The sequence below is a fragment of the Mustelus asterias genome, chromosome 17, assembly GCF_964213995.1.
Source record: "Mustelus asterias chromosome 17, sMusAst1.hap1.1, whole genome shotgun sequence".
Classification (NCBI taxonomy): domain Eukaryota; kingdom Metazoa; phylum Chordata; class Chondrichthyes; order Carcharhiniformes; family Triakidae; genus Mustelus; species Mustelus asterias.
Window position 1 is genome coordinate 74338421 of NC_135817.1, and position 16760 is coordinate 74355180.

At 39.8% G+C, this 16760-nt stretch overlaps 1 protein-coding gene across 2 annotated transcripts in view; it reads right to left on the reverse strand.

Annotated features, from left to right (window-relative positions):
• Nucleotides 1-16760, reverse strand: part of stxbp5l (syntaxin binding protein 5L) — a 437021-nt gene that overhangs the window by 188964 nt on the left and 231297 nt on the right. For both annotated transcript variants that reach the window (XM_078232988.1, XM_078232987.1), the window contains exons 9-13: nucleotides 14223-14346; nucleotides 9378-9456; nucleotides 6464-6618; nucleotides 3642-3714; nucleotides 227-377 (exon numbers count right to left, since the gene is read on the reverse strand). In XM_078232988.1, coding sequence (XP_078089114.1) covers nucleotides 227-377; nucleotides 3642-3714; nucleotides 6464-6618; nucleotides 9378-9456; nucleotides 14223-14346 — 582 coding nt within the window. The remainder of the gene's footprint in view (nucleotides 1-226; nucleotides 378-3641; nucleotides 3715-6463; nucleotides 6619-9377; nucleotides 9457-14222; nucleotides 14347-16760) is intronic.

Consider the following 16760-nt stretch of genomic DNA (forward strand, 5'->3'; position numbering starts at 1 on the left):
CTGTAAAATGTATGCCAAAATGTTTCGAACTAAAAGGGACAAAGCCTTTGAAGGTAGACATAGCCTTTAGTATTGATCATCAGGGTAATTTTCAATGCCTTTTAATGTCTATATTTTTATTTAACAGGACACTTGGCAAATATTAATAAAATATAACGGCACCTCTATTAACAGTAGAATAATCTCAATGCACCAGTATAAACAAGAATAAAGTGCAGTCCTTTACCTTTGTGCTATATCCCTGCTTTTTTTGTTGTTTAGCTCCCACGGAATAAAGTGCAGGTATCAAATCAGGAGGGCAATCAGCAAAATACTCGGAGCAAGTCACTGGAGATTCGTGCACATCCATTGGATATGGATTTTCAAAAATAGGAAAACTGACCAGGAAAATCAAAAATAGCAATGAATTTTAAATAATTAAAAACAACTTTATGCTCAGACAATTAAGCCATAACTATAATTTATAATAAATAGTAACCAAGGGGAGGGTTGGGGGGAAGGGGAGAATTAATGCTGGACTCAAAGGGAAAGTGGGGTTTGGTGTGCCCACTGATTTCCTGACTCCTCCCCCACTCACCAACATATTGAGTTGGGACAGGGAAGGGTACTTAAAGGCCTCATACTGCCGACGGCAAGGAAGATGGGGGTTGGCCCAAGGAGGACTGCCCCAATTTTAAAACTGACCCCTGCCCTCTAAAACACCCCAACTCCTTGCCAGAGCCTGCCTGAGTGGTCCTGGCATACTCCATAGACGAAAGAGTTGCTGGATCTCTGATTGGCTGGTGAGTGGTAGCACTGCCAGGACTGAAGAGCTGCCAACCCGCTGATTCGCAGACAGCTCTTGGAGGTGGAATCTCTACCCTTAAAGGGCAAGTGCCCCAAGGGCAAGTAGTTTACAGTATTAAATCCACCAGGCTTTTGAAAATGACTGTGCAGGACTTGCTCCTATGGCCACTAAATTCAACCCTAAGCACTGTTCTTCCCACATCATTACATGCTACAGCACAGAAAGAAGCTAATTTTTCATCAAATTCATTTGAAAAAAAAAATCAGTATATTGCCTGCATGCACTAGTTTGTGGATGCAATTGCACAAAAAATGACACACATCTACAATGTTGGAACTTTACCCCTTTTCAGCTGGATATGCAGTTCCAGTGACCAATAGGCGAGCAAAGGAAGTTCATGCTTGAAATTAATGAAACTTAAATTGAATGGAAATTAAATGGAAATGACACAAATGCCTTCCATGTCATTTATTTTGTCTTTACGTTGGGATGCATACCAGTTTCCATGAATTCTCATATAAAATGGACATGTTCACTCAAAGATCTTTCAATGGCTAAGGCCTTAAAAGGTAGGTCCTTGCCCAACACCTTAAAGTTAGGTACGGCCCTTCCTAAATGGTATCCATGCCCATAAGGTAAAAGGGCCCAGACTGTGCCTTTCAAAATCTGGTCTAATAGGGGTTAAGCTTGTAGGATGTAGCACTTAATTTTGAAATAGCTGCCTCCACAGTCAGAGCCCCAAGAGTGGTGTGGTATTTCACAAAATGTACCCTAAGAATTAACAATTTTTTCAGAGCTGCACTTGCTCCACTACTCTAAACTTAACATGTGAATTGGATTTCTGCTGTACATCTAACAAAGTTATGGCAGGAGAGTGGGTGCAGATATTAGGAAATTCCCAACTCATGTCCTTTCATAGTACAAAATGACTTTCAAAGACAACTTTGGGAATCTGAGTATTTTGCTTTCCTGCTGTTAACCAGTGGTGATGTTCACGAGGGGGTCACAGTTTCAAGGTGAAGGGGGGGAGGTTTAACACAGATATCAGAAGGACATATTTTACACAGAGGGTGGTGGGGGCCTGGAATGCGCTGCCAGGCAAGGTGGTGAAGGCGGACACACTGGGAACGTTTAAGACTTATCTAGATAGCCACATGAACGGAGTGGAAATGGAGGGATACAAAAGAATGGTCTAGTTTGGACCAGGGAGCGGCACGGGCTTGGAGGGCCGAAGGGCCTGTTCCTGTGCTGTATTGTTCTTTGTTCTTTTTTGTTCAGCCATTTTGGGGGAAGTGGTTTTACCAATGAGAAAAGAAACACAATGTTCAGAAACATGACTGCTGCTAGCTTGACTTTGGAAAGCAACCTAAGAAAATTGATAAATAATTATTTTCCAAACTTTGAAACCTCCCAGTCAGGAATGCAAAGATTCTTCAAACAAAATTATCACATACATAACAATTATAAGGTTCATAAAATTGTTATATATTCGAACTGTGTTTTTAAATTTAAGGTAAACTGAAGGGATCATGTGGCCTGTTCTGAAGTCTGCCTAATATTAAGTCTAGTGATTAAAGAGGGCCCAGATAGTTTTACTGGGAAGAAGGTGCAAGGTGATTATGCTTGGAGGTAAATGCAGCAGTCTGTGTGCTAAAAGTAGGCAGAGTGTGAGCCTCCAAAGTCCATAAAAATGGTGAGAATGTCAGACAGGAAACAGTTTTGTTTTAAACTGTCCAAACTGTACATAAAAGAATGTTGGGCTCTCAAGGATAGCCAATTACCATTTCTGTCTAGATACAAGGCCCATGTAATTTACGTTGTCATGGGGAAGAATGTAGAGAAAGCCTTTTTAAAGATTACATTACAGTTTTTCTTTGATTATCACTGACTATCACAGAAAGGTAGAGGGAGTGTCTCTTGGAAAAGAAATTGCACTGTGAAATAGTTCCAAGATTGCAAATGACCAGGCTGAGAAAAGAAAAGAGTAGGAATAAATCTCCAGCAGCTAAAATCTCTAAAATAATCTGGGAAAATTAAGTTTCTATGTAAAGGACCATGTAATGTATATCTGGACTAAATATAAGAAAGGAGAATTCTGTTATGAGGTTTAAAATACAAGTTACTTACAAATATAGTGTTTAGTCAATAGTACTTTTAATCTGTTGCTACAGTAAATGTCTTAAATATTAAAATCTTGATGTCATTCTTTTAGCTGTAACTAGAAATTTGTTTTTTTTAAAAAAGTTATCAGTCTCTACGGACATCATAACAACTAGTTCTTATCAATGGAGGACAGAACGTTTTGAGTCTGGATGACCCTTCTTCAGATCCAGACTCGAAATGTTCTGTTCTCTCTCCACAGATGCTGTCAGATTTGCTGAGATTTTCCAGCATTTTCTGTTTGTGTTTCAGATTCCAGAATCCACAGTAATTTGCTCTTAGCAAACCTGGTGAAATTTAGTTGGCAGTACATTCATAAGCTGCTCTACTTAATCTATTGTATTTTGTCTAAAAAATTGAAATGCAAATATCTGGATCTTTTCAACTCAGATCAGAATTTAAGTAAGGGTTTTCAATTACTATTATTGTTTGAGTTTTAAGCTGTAGTTCAGACTTAGTTATGACTTGCTTATTTATTCCAATTTAAATGCAAAAGAGGAGGAGAATGTGCTGCGCAATTTCCACAAAACAATCTTGCCCTCATTTCTCATATTTTCAATCTTTCCAAAAATGAGGAATCTTTTATGCAATTCATGGTACTAATGGATATTCCATGCAAAAAATATTGGAAGACTTTAAACATTTGTAAAAGAAAAAAAGTAAATCTAGGTGCATATGGATTGCATATACTTACGTGCTTTGCGTAAGATCAACTACAATTAAATCTTTTTCAAGTAGCACAACCACTGCATAAGGTTCTTGGAATTCTGTAAAGCACAATTAAACAAACTAATTATATAGCACAGTAGAGTAGGTTCCATAAAATGGGATCGAATACATGTCTAATGTACAACTTTGCCACTGTTTAAAGCTACTCATTTATTGTGCTGATAAAAGGGACAAATGGGAAACAAATCCTAGATTTATTTATGTAGGCTTGATATCCTTGCTAAACATTATCTACTAACAGTAAATCAAAATTAAACTAATTAATTTTTCTGCTTCCATGGGATGGGGCCATCGCTGGCAAGGCCATCATTTGTTGCCCATCCCCAAATGCCTTTGCCTGCATTTGCTAGGCCATTTCAGAGGGCAGTTAAAATTCAACCATATTATTGTAGGTCTGGAGTCACATGAAGGACAGACCAGGTAAAGATGGCAGATTTCCTAACCTATGTATTTTTACAACAATCAATGATTGTTGTCTTGGTGACCATTAATGATATTAGCCTATATTTTCCAGATTTATTAACTGATTTAAATGTCACCAGCTGCCATGGTGAGATTTGAACTTGTGTCCCAAGAGCATTAGCCTGGGCCTCTGGATTACTTGTCCAGTTAGATTACTACTATACCACCGTCTCCCCTGTGACAGCTATAGTCAGCATGTTTTGTCCATTTATACTGGCACTATATTGTAAACCTAAAATTGAATGTAGAATGGTACAAGTTAACTTCTCTACTACTTGCATTTGCTGATCCATCTATGATTTGCATTGTTTGAACAGAAGCACATTGTGTTGGAAAACTTAATTGAAATTCCATGTTGAAGGAGGTCAATTTAAAGAGTGCTTGCAATTTGGAATTAAACTTATTTCAGAAATTCTCTTTCTCAAGGTCAATTAAGAATGAGCAATAAATGTATCCTCCTCAGGCTACATCCCGTGAATAAATAAAAAGAACTAACATTTCTGAACTGGAGAATTTAAGTACTAGAAAGTCAAACCAAACATAAAAATGCAGATCATTAACTACAAATTATTACTGCCCCAGACATTTGTATGGGCAAATAATATTTCCATAAAGATGGAAATTTGAGAGGGAACATTTTCCTGAATGATTTTAAGCAGATAAGATTATATGAATGGAAGGGGTGGGGATGGGGGGGAAGAAACAATTTAACAACTTTAGTTTCAACTTCAAATTTGGCCCACGATTTCCTGAAAACTTGTTCTCACACCACAAGTAATTGCGGTATAATTTTGATTTTCATCACAAAAGAGTGAGGAAATTTAGGCATAGCAGCTTACATCCATTTTATGGAATAGCTGATTTTGCATAATGTTTACGCCAATTCAGAAAAGCTTCCCATTAAACTCTCTGCTGCCCACACCCAAACAGAAGTCCAGAGAACACGAGTTTCCTATACTGATGCCAGTTTTGAACATGCATAAACGTACTCCAAAAACTGGATGCAGGAGGACCTAACGTCATTTTTGGCTATTTTCTAAGCCATTTTTGATACTATTTGCGATAGATACTTGCACTGTATTTTTCATATTCTTGAATATATTTTCGTGGCATCTGGATGTGTTATATTAAAAAGTGTAATGCTTCCATGATTGCATTTTCTTAGGCATACTGGGCAGGAGTTTCTGAAAGATTGCTCTGTTTTCTCAGTGCAGTTTGCCTGAAATCAGCGTAACTAGCGTAAAACATTGAGAAATGTAATGCACAAGTTACATCCAGCACAAATAGGCTTGCTGTGACCTATTACACTAGCTAAATAAAATTGAAGCCAGCCATGCCCCCTGATTGAACTCCCACTCCCGAACTCCCACTCACTTGACGAAGGAGAAGCAAGCGCTCCAAAAGCTAGTGGCTTTTGCTACCAAATAAACCTGTTGGACTTTAACCTGGTGTTGTGAGACTTCTTACTGTGACTACCTCAGTCCAACGCCGGCACCTCCACATCATGAATTAATCACCATAGCATGTTTCCAGGAATTACATCCAATTTTGGAAGCTTGACGGAGACTCTTCAAATTAAGCTGGGTGTTTTGAACGCTATAACACTAATTGGTACATTTTTGAAGCTTTTAAATTATTGTACACCAATAACTAGCAAATGGTTCAGTATAGTTCTTTTTTGTCATTTTTACTTATTTAAAATTTGGATCCTCACTGGTGTGCGGACATTGACAAGGTAATTTATGATAAACACATTTTCATCTGTATTAATAAAACGGCACCAGGTTTCCATTCTTAACCAAGGAACATTTTCAATCCAATTTTGAAAAAGAGTGTTCTAAAATGATTGTGTTGATTTGTTGAAGATTTTACGTGCTGTAATACTTAAATGATTTTGAGCTGAAAATTTGGGAGCAAGGGGGGAGAATGCATTTCTTAAAGCTAGCAAACTTTTAGGTTCAATTTGCACCTGGGCTAATTGTGCCCAAACAGGAAATTATTCTCCTCTGTGTTTAATATGTGCAAAGAGAGGTTCAAACTTTAATTTCTACACAAAAAAGACGGAATGTGGAATAATTCTGTACTTTCCTTATGCTCTGATTGTTTACATTGGCTTCTATTTGTTTTATGTTAATTTCTATGTTCCAGTATATGCTAACGACATTCACGGTAAATTTTGGCATAAATTGCTGATGCCAACATCTGCATATATTTTGATGTTGTTTGCAGGTATGCCATTTGAGCAAATTCTGGGCCAATATTAATTTAAGCTTAATGGTGTATTCCATTTAAAGAGATAGGTAAAACCTGAAAAGTTATTATTACCATTTGGATATGGTGTTTCACAAAGGGCTAGGAAGTCCACAATTGGATAATCCATTTCTAGAACTGTAATGGATTTGCCATGCATAATTGTCAGGCAAGGTCTTCTGCATGCTTTATCGTAGGAAAGTCCTCCAGAAAAAATTATAAATGGCTCACTGGAAGATGAAAACCATAGTTAGAATACAATTTACACTTAATCTGTTAAAAGTTTACACTTAATATGTTAAAAACTGTATTTGAGCATTTGCACGTTATGCATCTTGTTACTGATACAAAATAATCTTTCAGCCAAGAATAAATGATGCGGCTTGGCTCTAAGGTGCCATCCACTATGATTCTTTGAAAAGCTGGCCTACTTCCATGAAAATTGCAGAGAACTAGGCTATACCTATTCCTGCAATGGAGCTGGCTAGGTTGCGAGTGCAGGGCGTGGACTCGCGATTCAAATCAGTCTACTCCTGAAAATTAGAATCCCTGGAAATGGGGTTAGGAATCCCAGAATTGGGTCCCGGACGCAATTTCCATTTCTCCATGGAGCCTCCTGAACGCCATGAAAATCCAGTCCATAGTTTTAATTTAGTAGCAGAATAATACATTGTACAGTATGTGGCATAATATTCTGGTCATGATAAAATGGCTCAGTTACACTTGCTGCCTCGGGGATTGGTTCCCTGATATAGAAATGGTCTGATTTTCATTTCCATGAAAAGGAATGAAAATTGAGCTGTATCTAGGAGGTGTAGCCCATTCACACCGAGCGTTCATCATTGAACACTTACCACTTAATTCATCCAGTTTACTGTAAGTGGCACCATGGAGGATTTTCACAATTCCTTTCTGCAACAGCCACACTTCCTATGTCAAACTATGAACACTACACTTTCTAGCTGGTTTAAATTTCATATTCATATATAAGTAACATATCAGAATTATATTTGTAATGAAATCTAAAACAAGTGAAGCAGATATAAGCCTACCAGAAATTACCAAATACATTCAGATGCAGCAAAATGTAGCATTAATTCCAAGGAAAATGTACTAACTAAAGAACGGAACAGTTGAACCAAACAATGTCCACCAAAAACAAAAATGCAAAATGCTGAAAATACTCAACATGTGAGTCAGCATCTATGGAAATAAGAAGAGAATGAATGGGTAGATTTTACCTGTCCCTTGGAGTTGGAGTGGGGGTGGAGGGGGGTGATGGTGGGGAGGCTGCTGCAGCAAAAATAGCAGGAAGGTACAATGTGATGGCTCCCTGACACATTTGTGCCATCTGGTGAACTTCTGCAGAGGCAGGTTATGAACTTGACTGGTTACCCACTTAAGGCCCCAGTTAGGGGCAATTTTATTTTGGTGCCAGTATTTACCAACATCAGAGGGGCCCTCCATATCCTGAGACCACTGGCTCAGTGTATGTGCATTCCTCCTGGTGGCAGGCCAGGAGGCCATCAAAGCCCTAACGGTGAGGTTGCAGAGATAAAAGGCCACAGCTCTGTCAGCGAATAGACCTGTAGAAGAGTTTTCCTTCCATCCTGATGTCCCTAACTGTTTTAGGGGTCTTCAGTGAAGTGCTCCTGTGTTGGCCAATGAGCCTCCATGTTGAGCTGCTGACCACTTCCAGTGAGGCTGCTCAAGTGCTAGAGCTGCCGACCTTTTGGGAAGCAGCTGATTACGAGGCTGCCTCCCATTTATCTGCAAATGCTGGTAAGAGTGGGCTCACCCCAATGCCAAAGCCCACAAGAAAATCCAGTTCAATGTTTCAGATGTGTAACCCTTCATCAGAATCTTGCACTGAAATATTAAAACTGTTTCTCTCCACTGATGCTGCCAAACTTGTTGAGTATTTCCAGAATTTCCTGTTTTATTTTAGATCCCCAGAATCCACAGTATTTTGCTTTTGTAATTATCTTGAAATATTTTTTAAAACTCTTTGAGCCAGAATTTCCTCTTGGAAGCGCGAATCAGGAAGGGAATCAATTCTGGGTTGGGAATCCACCTCTGTTGCCAATCTACTAGGAAGCAGGATTTTCCGAGAGTTAGCACTTCAATTGGCCTGGAACTCAAGGCAAGAACAGGGAGGGCTGATTCCAGGGGGCTTCAGCTGCCATCTGTGTTGAAAAACTGAAAGGTTGTTTGTAGTTGGCGGTAGTTGATACTGAAGTTGATGAAAAGTGCTGGCTGCAGATTGTGAATATTGATCTTCATACTTCACTCTCCCTCAATGTCTGTAAAACTAAGGAGATAGTCATCGACTTCAGGAAGCGTAGTTGAGGGCATGTCCCTGTTACATCAATGGTGATGAAGTGGAAATGGTCCACAGCTTTAGATTTCTAGGTGTCCACATCACCAACAACCTGTCCTGGTCCCTCCACATCGACACTATTGTTAAGAAAGCTGACCAATGCCTCTACTTTCTCAAGACGCTAAGGAAATTTGGCATGTCCACTACGATTCTCACCAATTTTTTCAGACGCACTATAGAAAGCATCCTTTCAGGATAAAATAGGCAATACCAAAAATATCTAACATTCAGACAATAAAATGTAGTCCATTGCAGAGAGTGACCACATTTCAAAGTTCATTATTCTAAAAAAATCACATCGATTTTCCTTCTGCATTGTCAAATTAAGCTCCAAGATGTATAGTCCAAAGGGATCACAGCAGTAACCATTGATAGGAGAGCACTGAGATATGTCAAGAAATAATCAATTGACTATATAAAAGATTTTTAAAGAAACAAAAATAGCAACAGCAGCAGTTGCGATGAGTGCACTGATGCAACAAAAATCTGATCTGCCAATATTTAGCAAATTCTTTTGAGGTTGTTTAAAAAACCCTTTTTATTGGTAGTATGCATTTGCCAGTGGTTGTTTTAAATTTACAATTGATATATACAAATTACTGCACTTACCTGTATCTACACGTCCTATGATCTACTTTTAGGATTGGTTTACATGGCTCAGGTTTTTTCCCATCCCGCTGGACTTTTCCTATTCAATAAAAGAGAGAAATGGATATAATATTGGAGTGGACAGTGAATACTGCAGCATTAAGACCAGGTCAGGTTGGCTGTTTTTGTCATGACTATTTTTAATTTTTTTAATTTTAGCAAATATCTCCAGCCTTCCCAAGAGGGAAAGTGTGCTAATCCTCAAAGTAGTGCAATACCAGAGCATGAAGGAGATGAGGAAACCGGATTTCATTTCTCTGTTATAAAAAACAATTAAATATGTGGTCCACAGATCAGAGACATGTCAAATGTTAAACTGATAATGATAAGAACAGACATGACATTTGATCTTTGCTTTGTTATTAGTATTTTCACGGCATATTCACTTAGACTTGCTTCCATTTACTGCCCAACTGTAAAATGAAACTCTCTTTTATCTCTTGAAGTTGGAACTGAATTTAATTTATTGTTGTTTCCCAATCCTGTTATTTGTTCACAACAAAACTTTTTAGTCTGCAAGGCAAGTCTATTTTTATAACTGCACACAACATATCAATATTCTTCAACATGTATGGCTGAACCTTTTAAGGAAACAATAATTATAGCTATCTACTTCTTCATAGATATCAGAAAGGGTGCACAAAATGAAAATCACAGTCCAGATCTGGCCTACCAATTTCCACTCTGCAGACTACATATAAATTCTCCTTTGTTCATCAGTTCAGTATCTTTTCCAATTTCTTCATTTTTTTCCAGACTCGTGACTTTTCTTGGCTTCTTACCAATTCTTCCATTCCCTACCTTCTTCATCCTGCTCCCAAAATTCTGTGTCCCTCTCATTGGCTCTTGCTTCTGTTTGGTGTAGTCCCAAACAGGTAGTTCAGCTGATGTTGTCACCATAATTCTGCTCATAACACTTTTCAGTGTTCTGGGACCATTATCTATCATTAATGAATTCTTGAATTCAGTGACAATTGGTTTCCAATGAGAATACAGTTAGTGATAATACTGTACAAAAACTAAAACCTTTGCAGTTACTTTTTTGGCACATCCAAGTCAGTATCTACAAGGCTTTCAGTTGAATCAACGACTTTAAGATCAAAAAATGTGGCTTAAAATGTGTCAACTGAGATATCATTGTTTTTCTCCCAATAATCTAACTATATTAATCATGTTATTAGTGAATCCCAGTACGCAGCCCATTTAGAACCAGACAAATGGTGTGATTGTACTGCTCAGAACTGATGAAACAACTTTGGCACAAAACGATAACAGCAAAATTCCAAGATGCATAGCTCAATCAGAGCAATCTTTTCTATTTTCAAAAGGGAACAAATATTGCAATCATGTGGAATTTGCTCCATCTCGCTTTCTCTATTCAATAAATAGTTTAGCACATCCTTTTTTGTCACGGGGAGCAATTGGAGCAATGGGATTAGATTTGGAATGCTCCAGCAAATAAAAACCATCATTACAACAAAGCAGATGACTTCTTTTCATTCTGTAAATTGCTATAATTCAATGCTAGTATTTTGACTCCAATTCAGCACTTGGGTGTGATCTTTGTTGCAGACCCAGTGCAATCTTCACCTGGAAAGGTGCAATCAAAATCACACCCTTCTCGAAAGGGCCGTACACTCAATGGCATCAATGGAGTTAAAATAGGTAAATGCCTTGGGCAAAATGTTTGGTCCCCTGATTCCGCCCCCCCTAACTCCTGGAGCCTGAAAAGCAGGGGAGAGGAACAGGAATACTGCTTTGCACAGCATCTCAAAATGTGGGTGTCATTTCTGGAGACATACATTTTTGGAGAGACAAGTTTGGAGCCTAGGAAGGTTACCTGGGCCGTTAGGCAGGCAGACAATTAGGCTCATTAAGGACATGTTAAAGGTAAGAGTTTTTTCAATCAGCTGAGTTTCCTGATGTGACGGGCCAGAACAATTGCCTGGAGGTAGGCGCCCAGTAGTAGGCACTAGCCATCCGTCATGCCATCCCTACCCCTGTGAGGATGCAGGTAAAGAAAACATTATACAGAGATTTTTCAACTCCCTCCATACTGCTGGCACGGCTGTTAAGTAGCTGAGAGAATACCTTCTAGTTGAGGTCCAATCTTAGTTATTTATCTTGTACTGAAGCTGGATACCTATTTGAAGTTGTAAGGCCTCTGATTGGCCTTCCAGTTTTGAGAGCTTGCCTTTAGTTAGATTGGGAGCTCACTTCCATGCAAATTAAGGGCTTCCCCATGTGAAAATCTTAACTTTAGTCAGTTTTGCCTTCAGAGGTAAGGGGAGGTCATGTTTGACAAATTTAATCAAATTTCTTGAGGAGGTAACCAGGAGTGATGATGAAAGTAATGCATTGATGTGGTCTATATGGAATTTAGCAAAGCTTTTGATAAGGTCCTTCATGGCAGACTGGTGAAGAAATGAAAGGCTGATGGGATCCAAGGCAAAGTGGCATATTGGATCCAAAATTGGCTGAGGTGCTGGAAGAAGAGGGTGATGGTAGATGGATGTTTCTGTGACTGGAAGTCTGTTTTCCAGTGGGGTTCTGCAGGGTTCAGTGCTGCGGCCCTTGCTATTTGTGGTGTACATTACTGATCTGCACTTAAATGTAGGGGGTATGATCAAGAAGTTTGCAGATGACTCAAAAAAATTGGAAGGGTGATAAATAGTGAGGATAGCCACAGACTGCAGGAGGATATCAATGGACTGGTCGGGTGGGTAGAAAAATGGCAAATGGAATTCCACCTGGAAAAGTGTGAGGTAATGCACTCGGGGAGGGCTAACAAGGCAAAGAATTACATTATGAATGGTAGGACTCTGGAAAGTACTGAAGATCAGAGGGATCTTGGAGTGCATATCCATAAATCCCTGATGGTAGCAGGGCAGGTAGATAAAGTGGTTAAGAAGACATATGGGATACTTGTCTTTATTAGCCAAGACATAGAATACAAGGGTGGGGAGGTCATACTGGAACTGTATAAAAAGTTTGTTAGGACACAACTGGAGGATTGCATGCAGTTATGGTCACCACATTATAGAAAGGATGTGATTTCACTGGAGAGGGTGCAGAGAAGATTTACCAGGGTGCTGCATGGGTTAGAGTGTCTGAGCTATGAGGAAAGATTGGATAGGCTGGAGCTGTTTTCTTTGGAGCAGTGAAGGTTGAGGGGGGGGACCTGATATAAGTATATAAGATTATGAGGGACATAGGTAGGATGTATAGGAAGGCACTTTTTCCATTAGTAGAGGGGTCAATAGTGAGGGGGCATGGATTTAAGGTAAGAAGTAGAAGACTAAGTGGGGAGTTGAGGTGAAACTGTTTTACCCAGAGGGTGGTGGGAGTCTGGAATTCACCACCTGAAATGGTGGTTAAGTGAGAAACCCTCGTAATATTTAGGAGGTATTTAGATATTCATTTTTACTGCCATAGCCTCCAGGGCTATGGGTCAAGCACTGGAAAATGGGATTTATATAGTCAGATCATTGGTGACTGGCATGGAAATGGGCCGACTGGCCCCCTTCTGAGCCGTAAAAGTCTATTAATCTATGAAAAAAAATCTTGGATCCTGTTTCCTGCCTCAGTGGTGAAAATTCAGTTCCTTGCTAAGGAAGCACACTCATTTGCACCACTGCATAGGTATACATGTCCAACAAGCAAGGAAACACATTCTTACAATAGATGGTGAGATGGAGCAATACCTAAACTGCACCTCAACTTCAATTTCCTGTCATTGCTTCAAAACCATGATGTCCTTACCTAACAAAAATCTGTCTCAGTCCTGAAAACTCCAATTGCCCCTGCATCACAGCCTTTACAGGGGTAGGGTGTGGAGAGAGATGACCAAATTTCTATTATCCTTCTATTATCTATTATCCTGATTTGGTTCCTAAATGCCAAACTCTAATTTTAATTTTATGCCTTAACTCTAAGGTTAGGATTGGAGTGTAATTTTCCAGAATTTTCATAACCAACCTGAATTTTTTTATTTGGTTTTTCCTCTCCCCAGCTGTGGGAAAGGGTTATCACATTTAAGTTCCAATATGGAGTTTGTGGAGCACATGCTCCTTCAAGACTGCAAAAGAGATATCCAGAACCTGAAAAGAAGTTAAACCCAATGTATATGCAAATATTAGGACAAAACCGGGCTGTCCTGAATATTGCTCGTATTGGGTGACAGTATACAGTAAATGTAGTGGCCTGATGTGCAGCGAGGGTTTCCTGGAGGCTACCAACAAAAATGGTAAAGTTTATAAAAAATACATACCTGTACATTGAGCCAACAGAGGTGCACTGCACAGTTGAATACTGTTGTCATTCCTTAACTGCCTCCTTCTACCCTCTTCCCATGCCACTACCCACCTCCACCCCCACCCCCATTGTTCCTGATAATTTCTTTCCTATTTTTTCCTGGTCATTTACTCTCATCATTTCCCCACTTCTCCAGGTCTCCTCCTCACTCCTAATGATATCCCTCCCTCTCCCAGGACCTACGCGAGCACCACTATTGACGACTTGATGGTCCCAAATTGAAATCTTCTTCACCACTGACCTGACACCCTGTAAATAAGATAATAGGCTTGCCTCAGGACTATTAGCTCTGGCACAGGGATCATTCTATGAGTCCAGCTCAAGCCAATAGGTTACACTGAACAAGTTCATAGGCGATTGGAAGGCACCTTTTTAGCAAAGTCCAAAGATACCGGAAAATACATAAATATTCTATGTTAATTTTTTTAAGATATTATGCAAATTAAGATAATATACACCTACACTTACCTATTAGCTTTCAGAAGTGCTTACCATGTGGTACTATGATCTGAAAAGGTTTGCTTGGATTTTTCAAGTTCCATAGGGTTAAACTACCATCTGAATGGCTACACATGAACTGTCTCCCTTCATGATGCCAGCTGACAGAATGGATGGCCTATAAGAAAATGTGAGTACATTATATTTTTGTGAGTAATAGATTATGCTTAATTGGTGTCTTTCAAACGATTTAATATTGATGTTACAGATTACTATATCCTTACACTTTACATTCAATATATAATGGTCAAATTAAATGTAATCCACTTACGCATATTAGAATACCTTTGACACCTATGCAGATTGATTGTGCTAAATAATCCATTTCATTAAACTCTAATAGATATGAAATTATATTGTCTATAGATTGAAGCAATATGCCATCGTTGGTTTTTCAACCTAGGCCTCCATTTTATACCTAATTTTATCAGTCTGCAGGTTAGATGTTCCTCTGCATATCCACCCTCCAAAATCTTGAGCACGTATCCAGGTCTTTTCTTGTTTATCTTCTTCAGTTCAGGGGACGGGTGCCCTAATACATGCACCTCTACCTGGTTAAAACTCTGCCTGTATACTCAATTGCTGAACTATGCTGGGAGCCTGCACTTATTTGGGGCACAGGCCAGTATCATCAATCTGGCAAATCCTAGAATAGAACAGGGGACATAGACCTGACATAATGGCCAGCATCTTAAATTTTTTAAAAATACTTGTGGCTCGGAAGTAGTTCAGAGAAGTTTCACTAGGTTCATTCTGGAGATTAAGGGGTTGTCTTAGGAGGAAAGATTGAGCAACCTGGATCTATTTGAGTTTAGCAAAATGAGAGATAAATTCATCAAAACATACATGATTCTAAAGGGGTTTGACAGGGTAGATGCTAAGGGTATTCCCTCATGAGGTATTTAAAATAAGGGGCAGTTTCAAAATAAGAGGTCTCCCATTTAAGACAGGAATGAGGAAGAACTGCTTCTTTCAGAGGGTCTTTAATCTTTGGATTTCTGTACCCCAGAAAAGAGTGGAGGTTGAGTCATTGCAAGCTGAGTTAGTCAGATTTTTGTCCTATAAGGGAGTTAAGGGTTCGGAAGGCAGACCAGAAAGTGGAGTTAAGGCCACAATCAGATCAGCCATGAATTTAGTAATTGGTGGAGCAGGGCTTCAGTTGACAAACGGCTAAATCTACTCCTCTTTATGTTCTTAGAACTATAATGGAGGAGGCTGTTTGGCCCATCGAGTACTGACTCTCTGAAGGAGCATTTTACCCCAGGCCTCCCTCCTGGGTGATTATCCTGGAGGTGCCAATTAAGAGGCCAGCTCTCGGTCCACCGGTTTGGTTCTTGCATTTGCAAGTCTAATTGAAGGGGCTGGGGCAGGAATGGATTGGGTTTGCTCAGTCCACTCTGAGTATTGCATTGTAATTTTAAGAGTGGAGTAAAAAATCTTTTAAAAATCTGTTCTTTAAAAAGAAAATAGGGGATAGCGGGGCACTGGCGCTCCAGGATCAGGACTGCAAGAGCATTGTTTAATAGGATTCAACTCAGGTGGTAAATTGAAACAGAGGCACAAAGGCTTCTTGCTGGCAGAGTTTATTGACTTGTCCAATATCAACACCTTTCGCTCAAATTAGTGTCCCAACTATCCCTTATTTTCTTTTTAAAAGAACAAACTTTAAAAAAAAGTTTTTTACTGCATCCTTAAAGTTACAACACCAATGCTCAGAATGGACCAGGCAAACTCAAATCTATTCTTTACTCACTCCAAAAACCAAATTCAAATTCCAGTTGAATCCAATTCATGGTCCTCACAAGGGAGACAAACAAGTTCCAAGCTGATAAGATAAGACACTGCATCCATCTCGTTCTTGATCTGACAGTTGATCCTATTTTTAGGTGTTCAAATACCCAACCCGTTACCCTTCACAATGTAATTGACATTAACAAACTTTAACAATGTAATTGACAAGACATTGACAAGCACTTCCTCCTTGAGGTGCCCTCCTGGTGCTCCAATTCCCTCCCACAGTCCAAAGATGTGCAGGTTAGGTGAATTGGCTAAATTGTCCTTTTGAGGGCGATTTTACCATTTTTTGTCTAAGTGCTGGGTGGATTTGAAACTGGGAGGGTTTCAGATCCGTCTTTTGGGCCTGTTTTCAGGCCCCTCCATAAACACACTGCCTGCAAAATTTTGAGCAAGTCCATTGCTCGCTGCAGAAGCCTGTGGGCGGGGCTTAACATGGCCGAAAACCTGCAGAGGGAGGTAGGGCGCTTGTGCAGGCCTCTGATGCTGCAGATGCACATTCGCAGTAGCAAGGGCCTGACAGAAAAGAGAGCGCTGTCAGGCCCGTTAGTGCAGGAAGCATGAAGCAGCTCCCCGTCTCCTGCAATCGCGGAGGCCCACGGCCTGAGATACAGCTCCTGCCGCCCAGACCAATCGTGGACTCCCCTCCCCCATCAAGCGTGGACCCGCCACCCTCCCCCCACTGAGTGCTGCAGAGTGGCAGCGGGCCCCCTCTCCCTTCATCCCTCTCTCCATCGA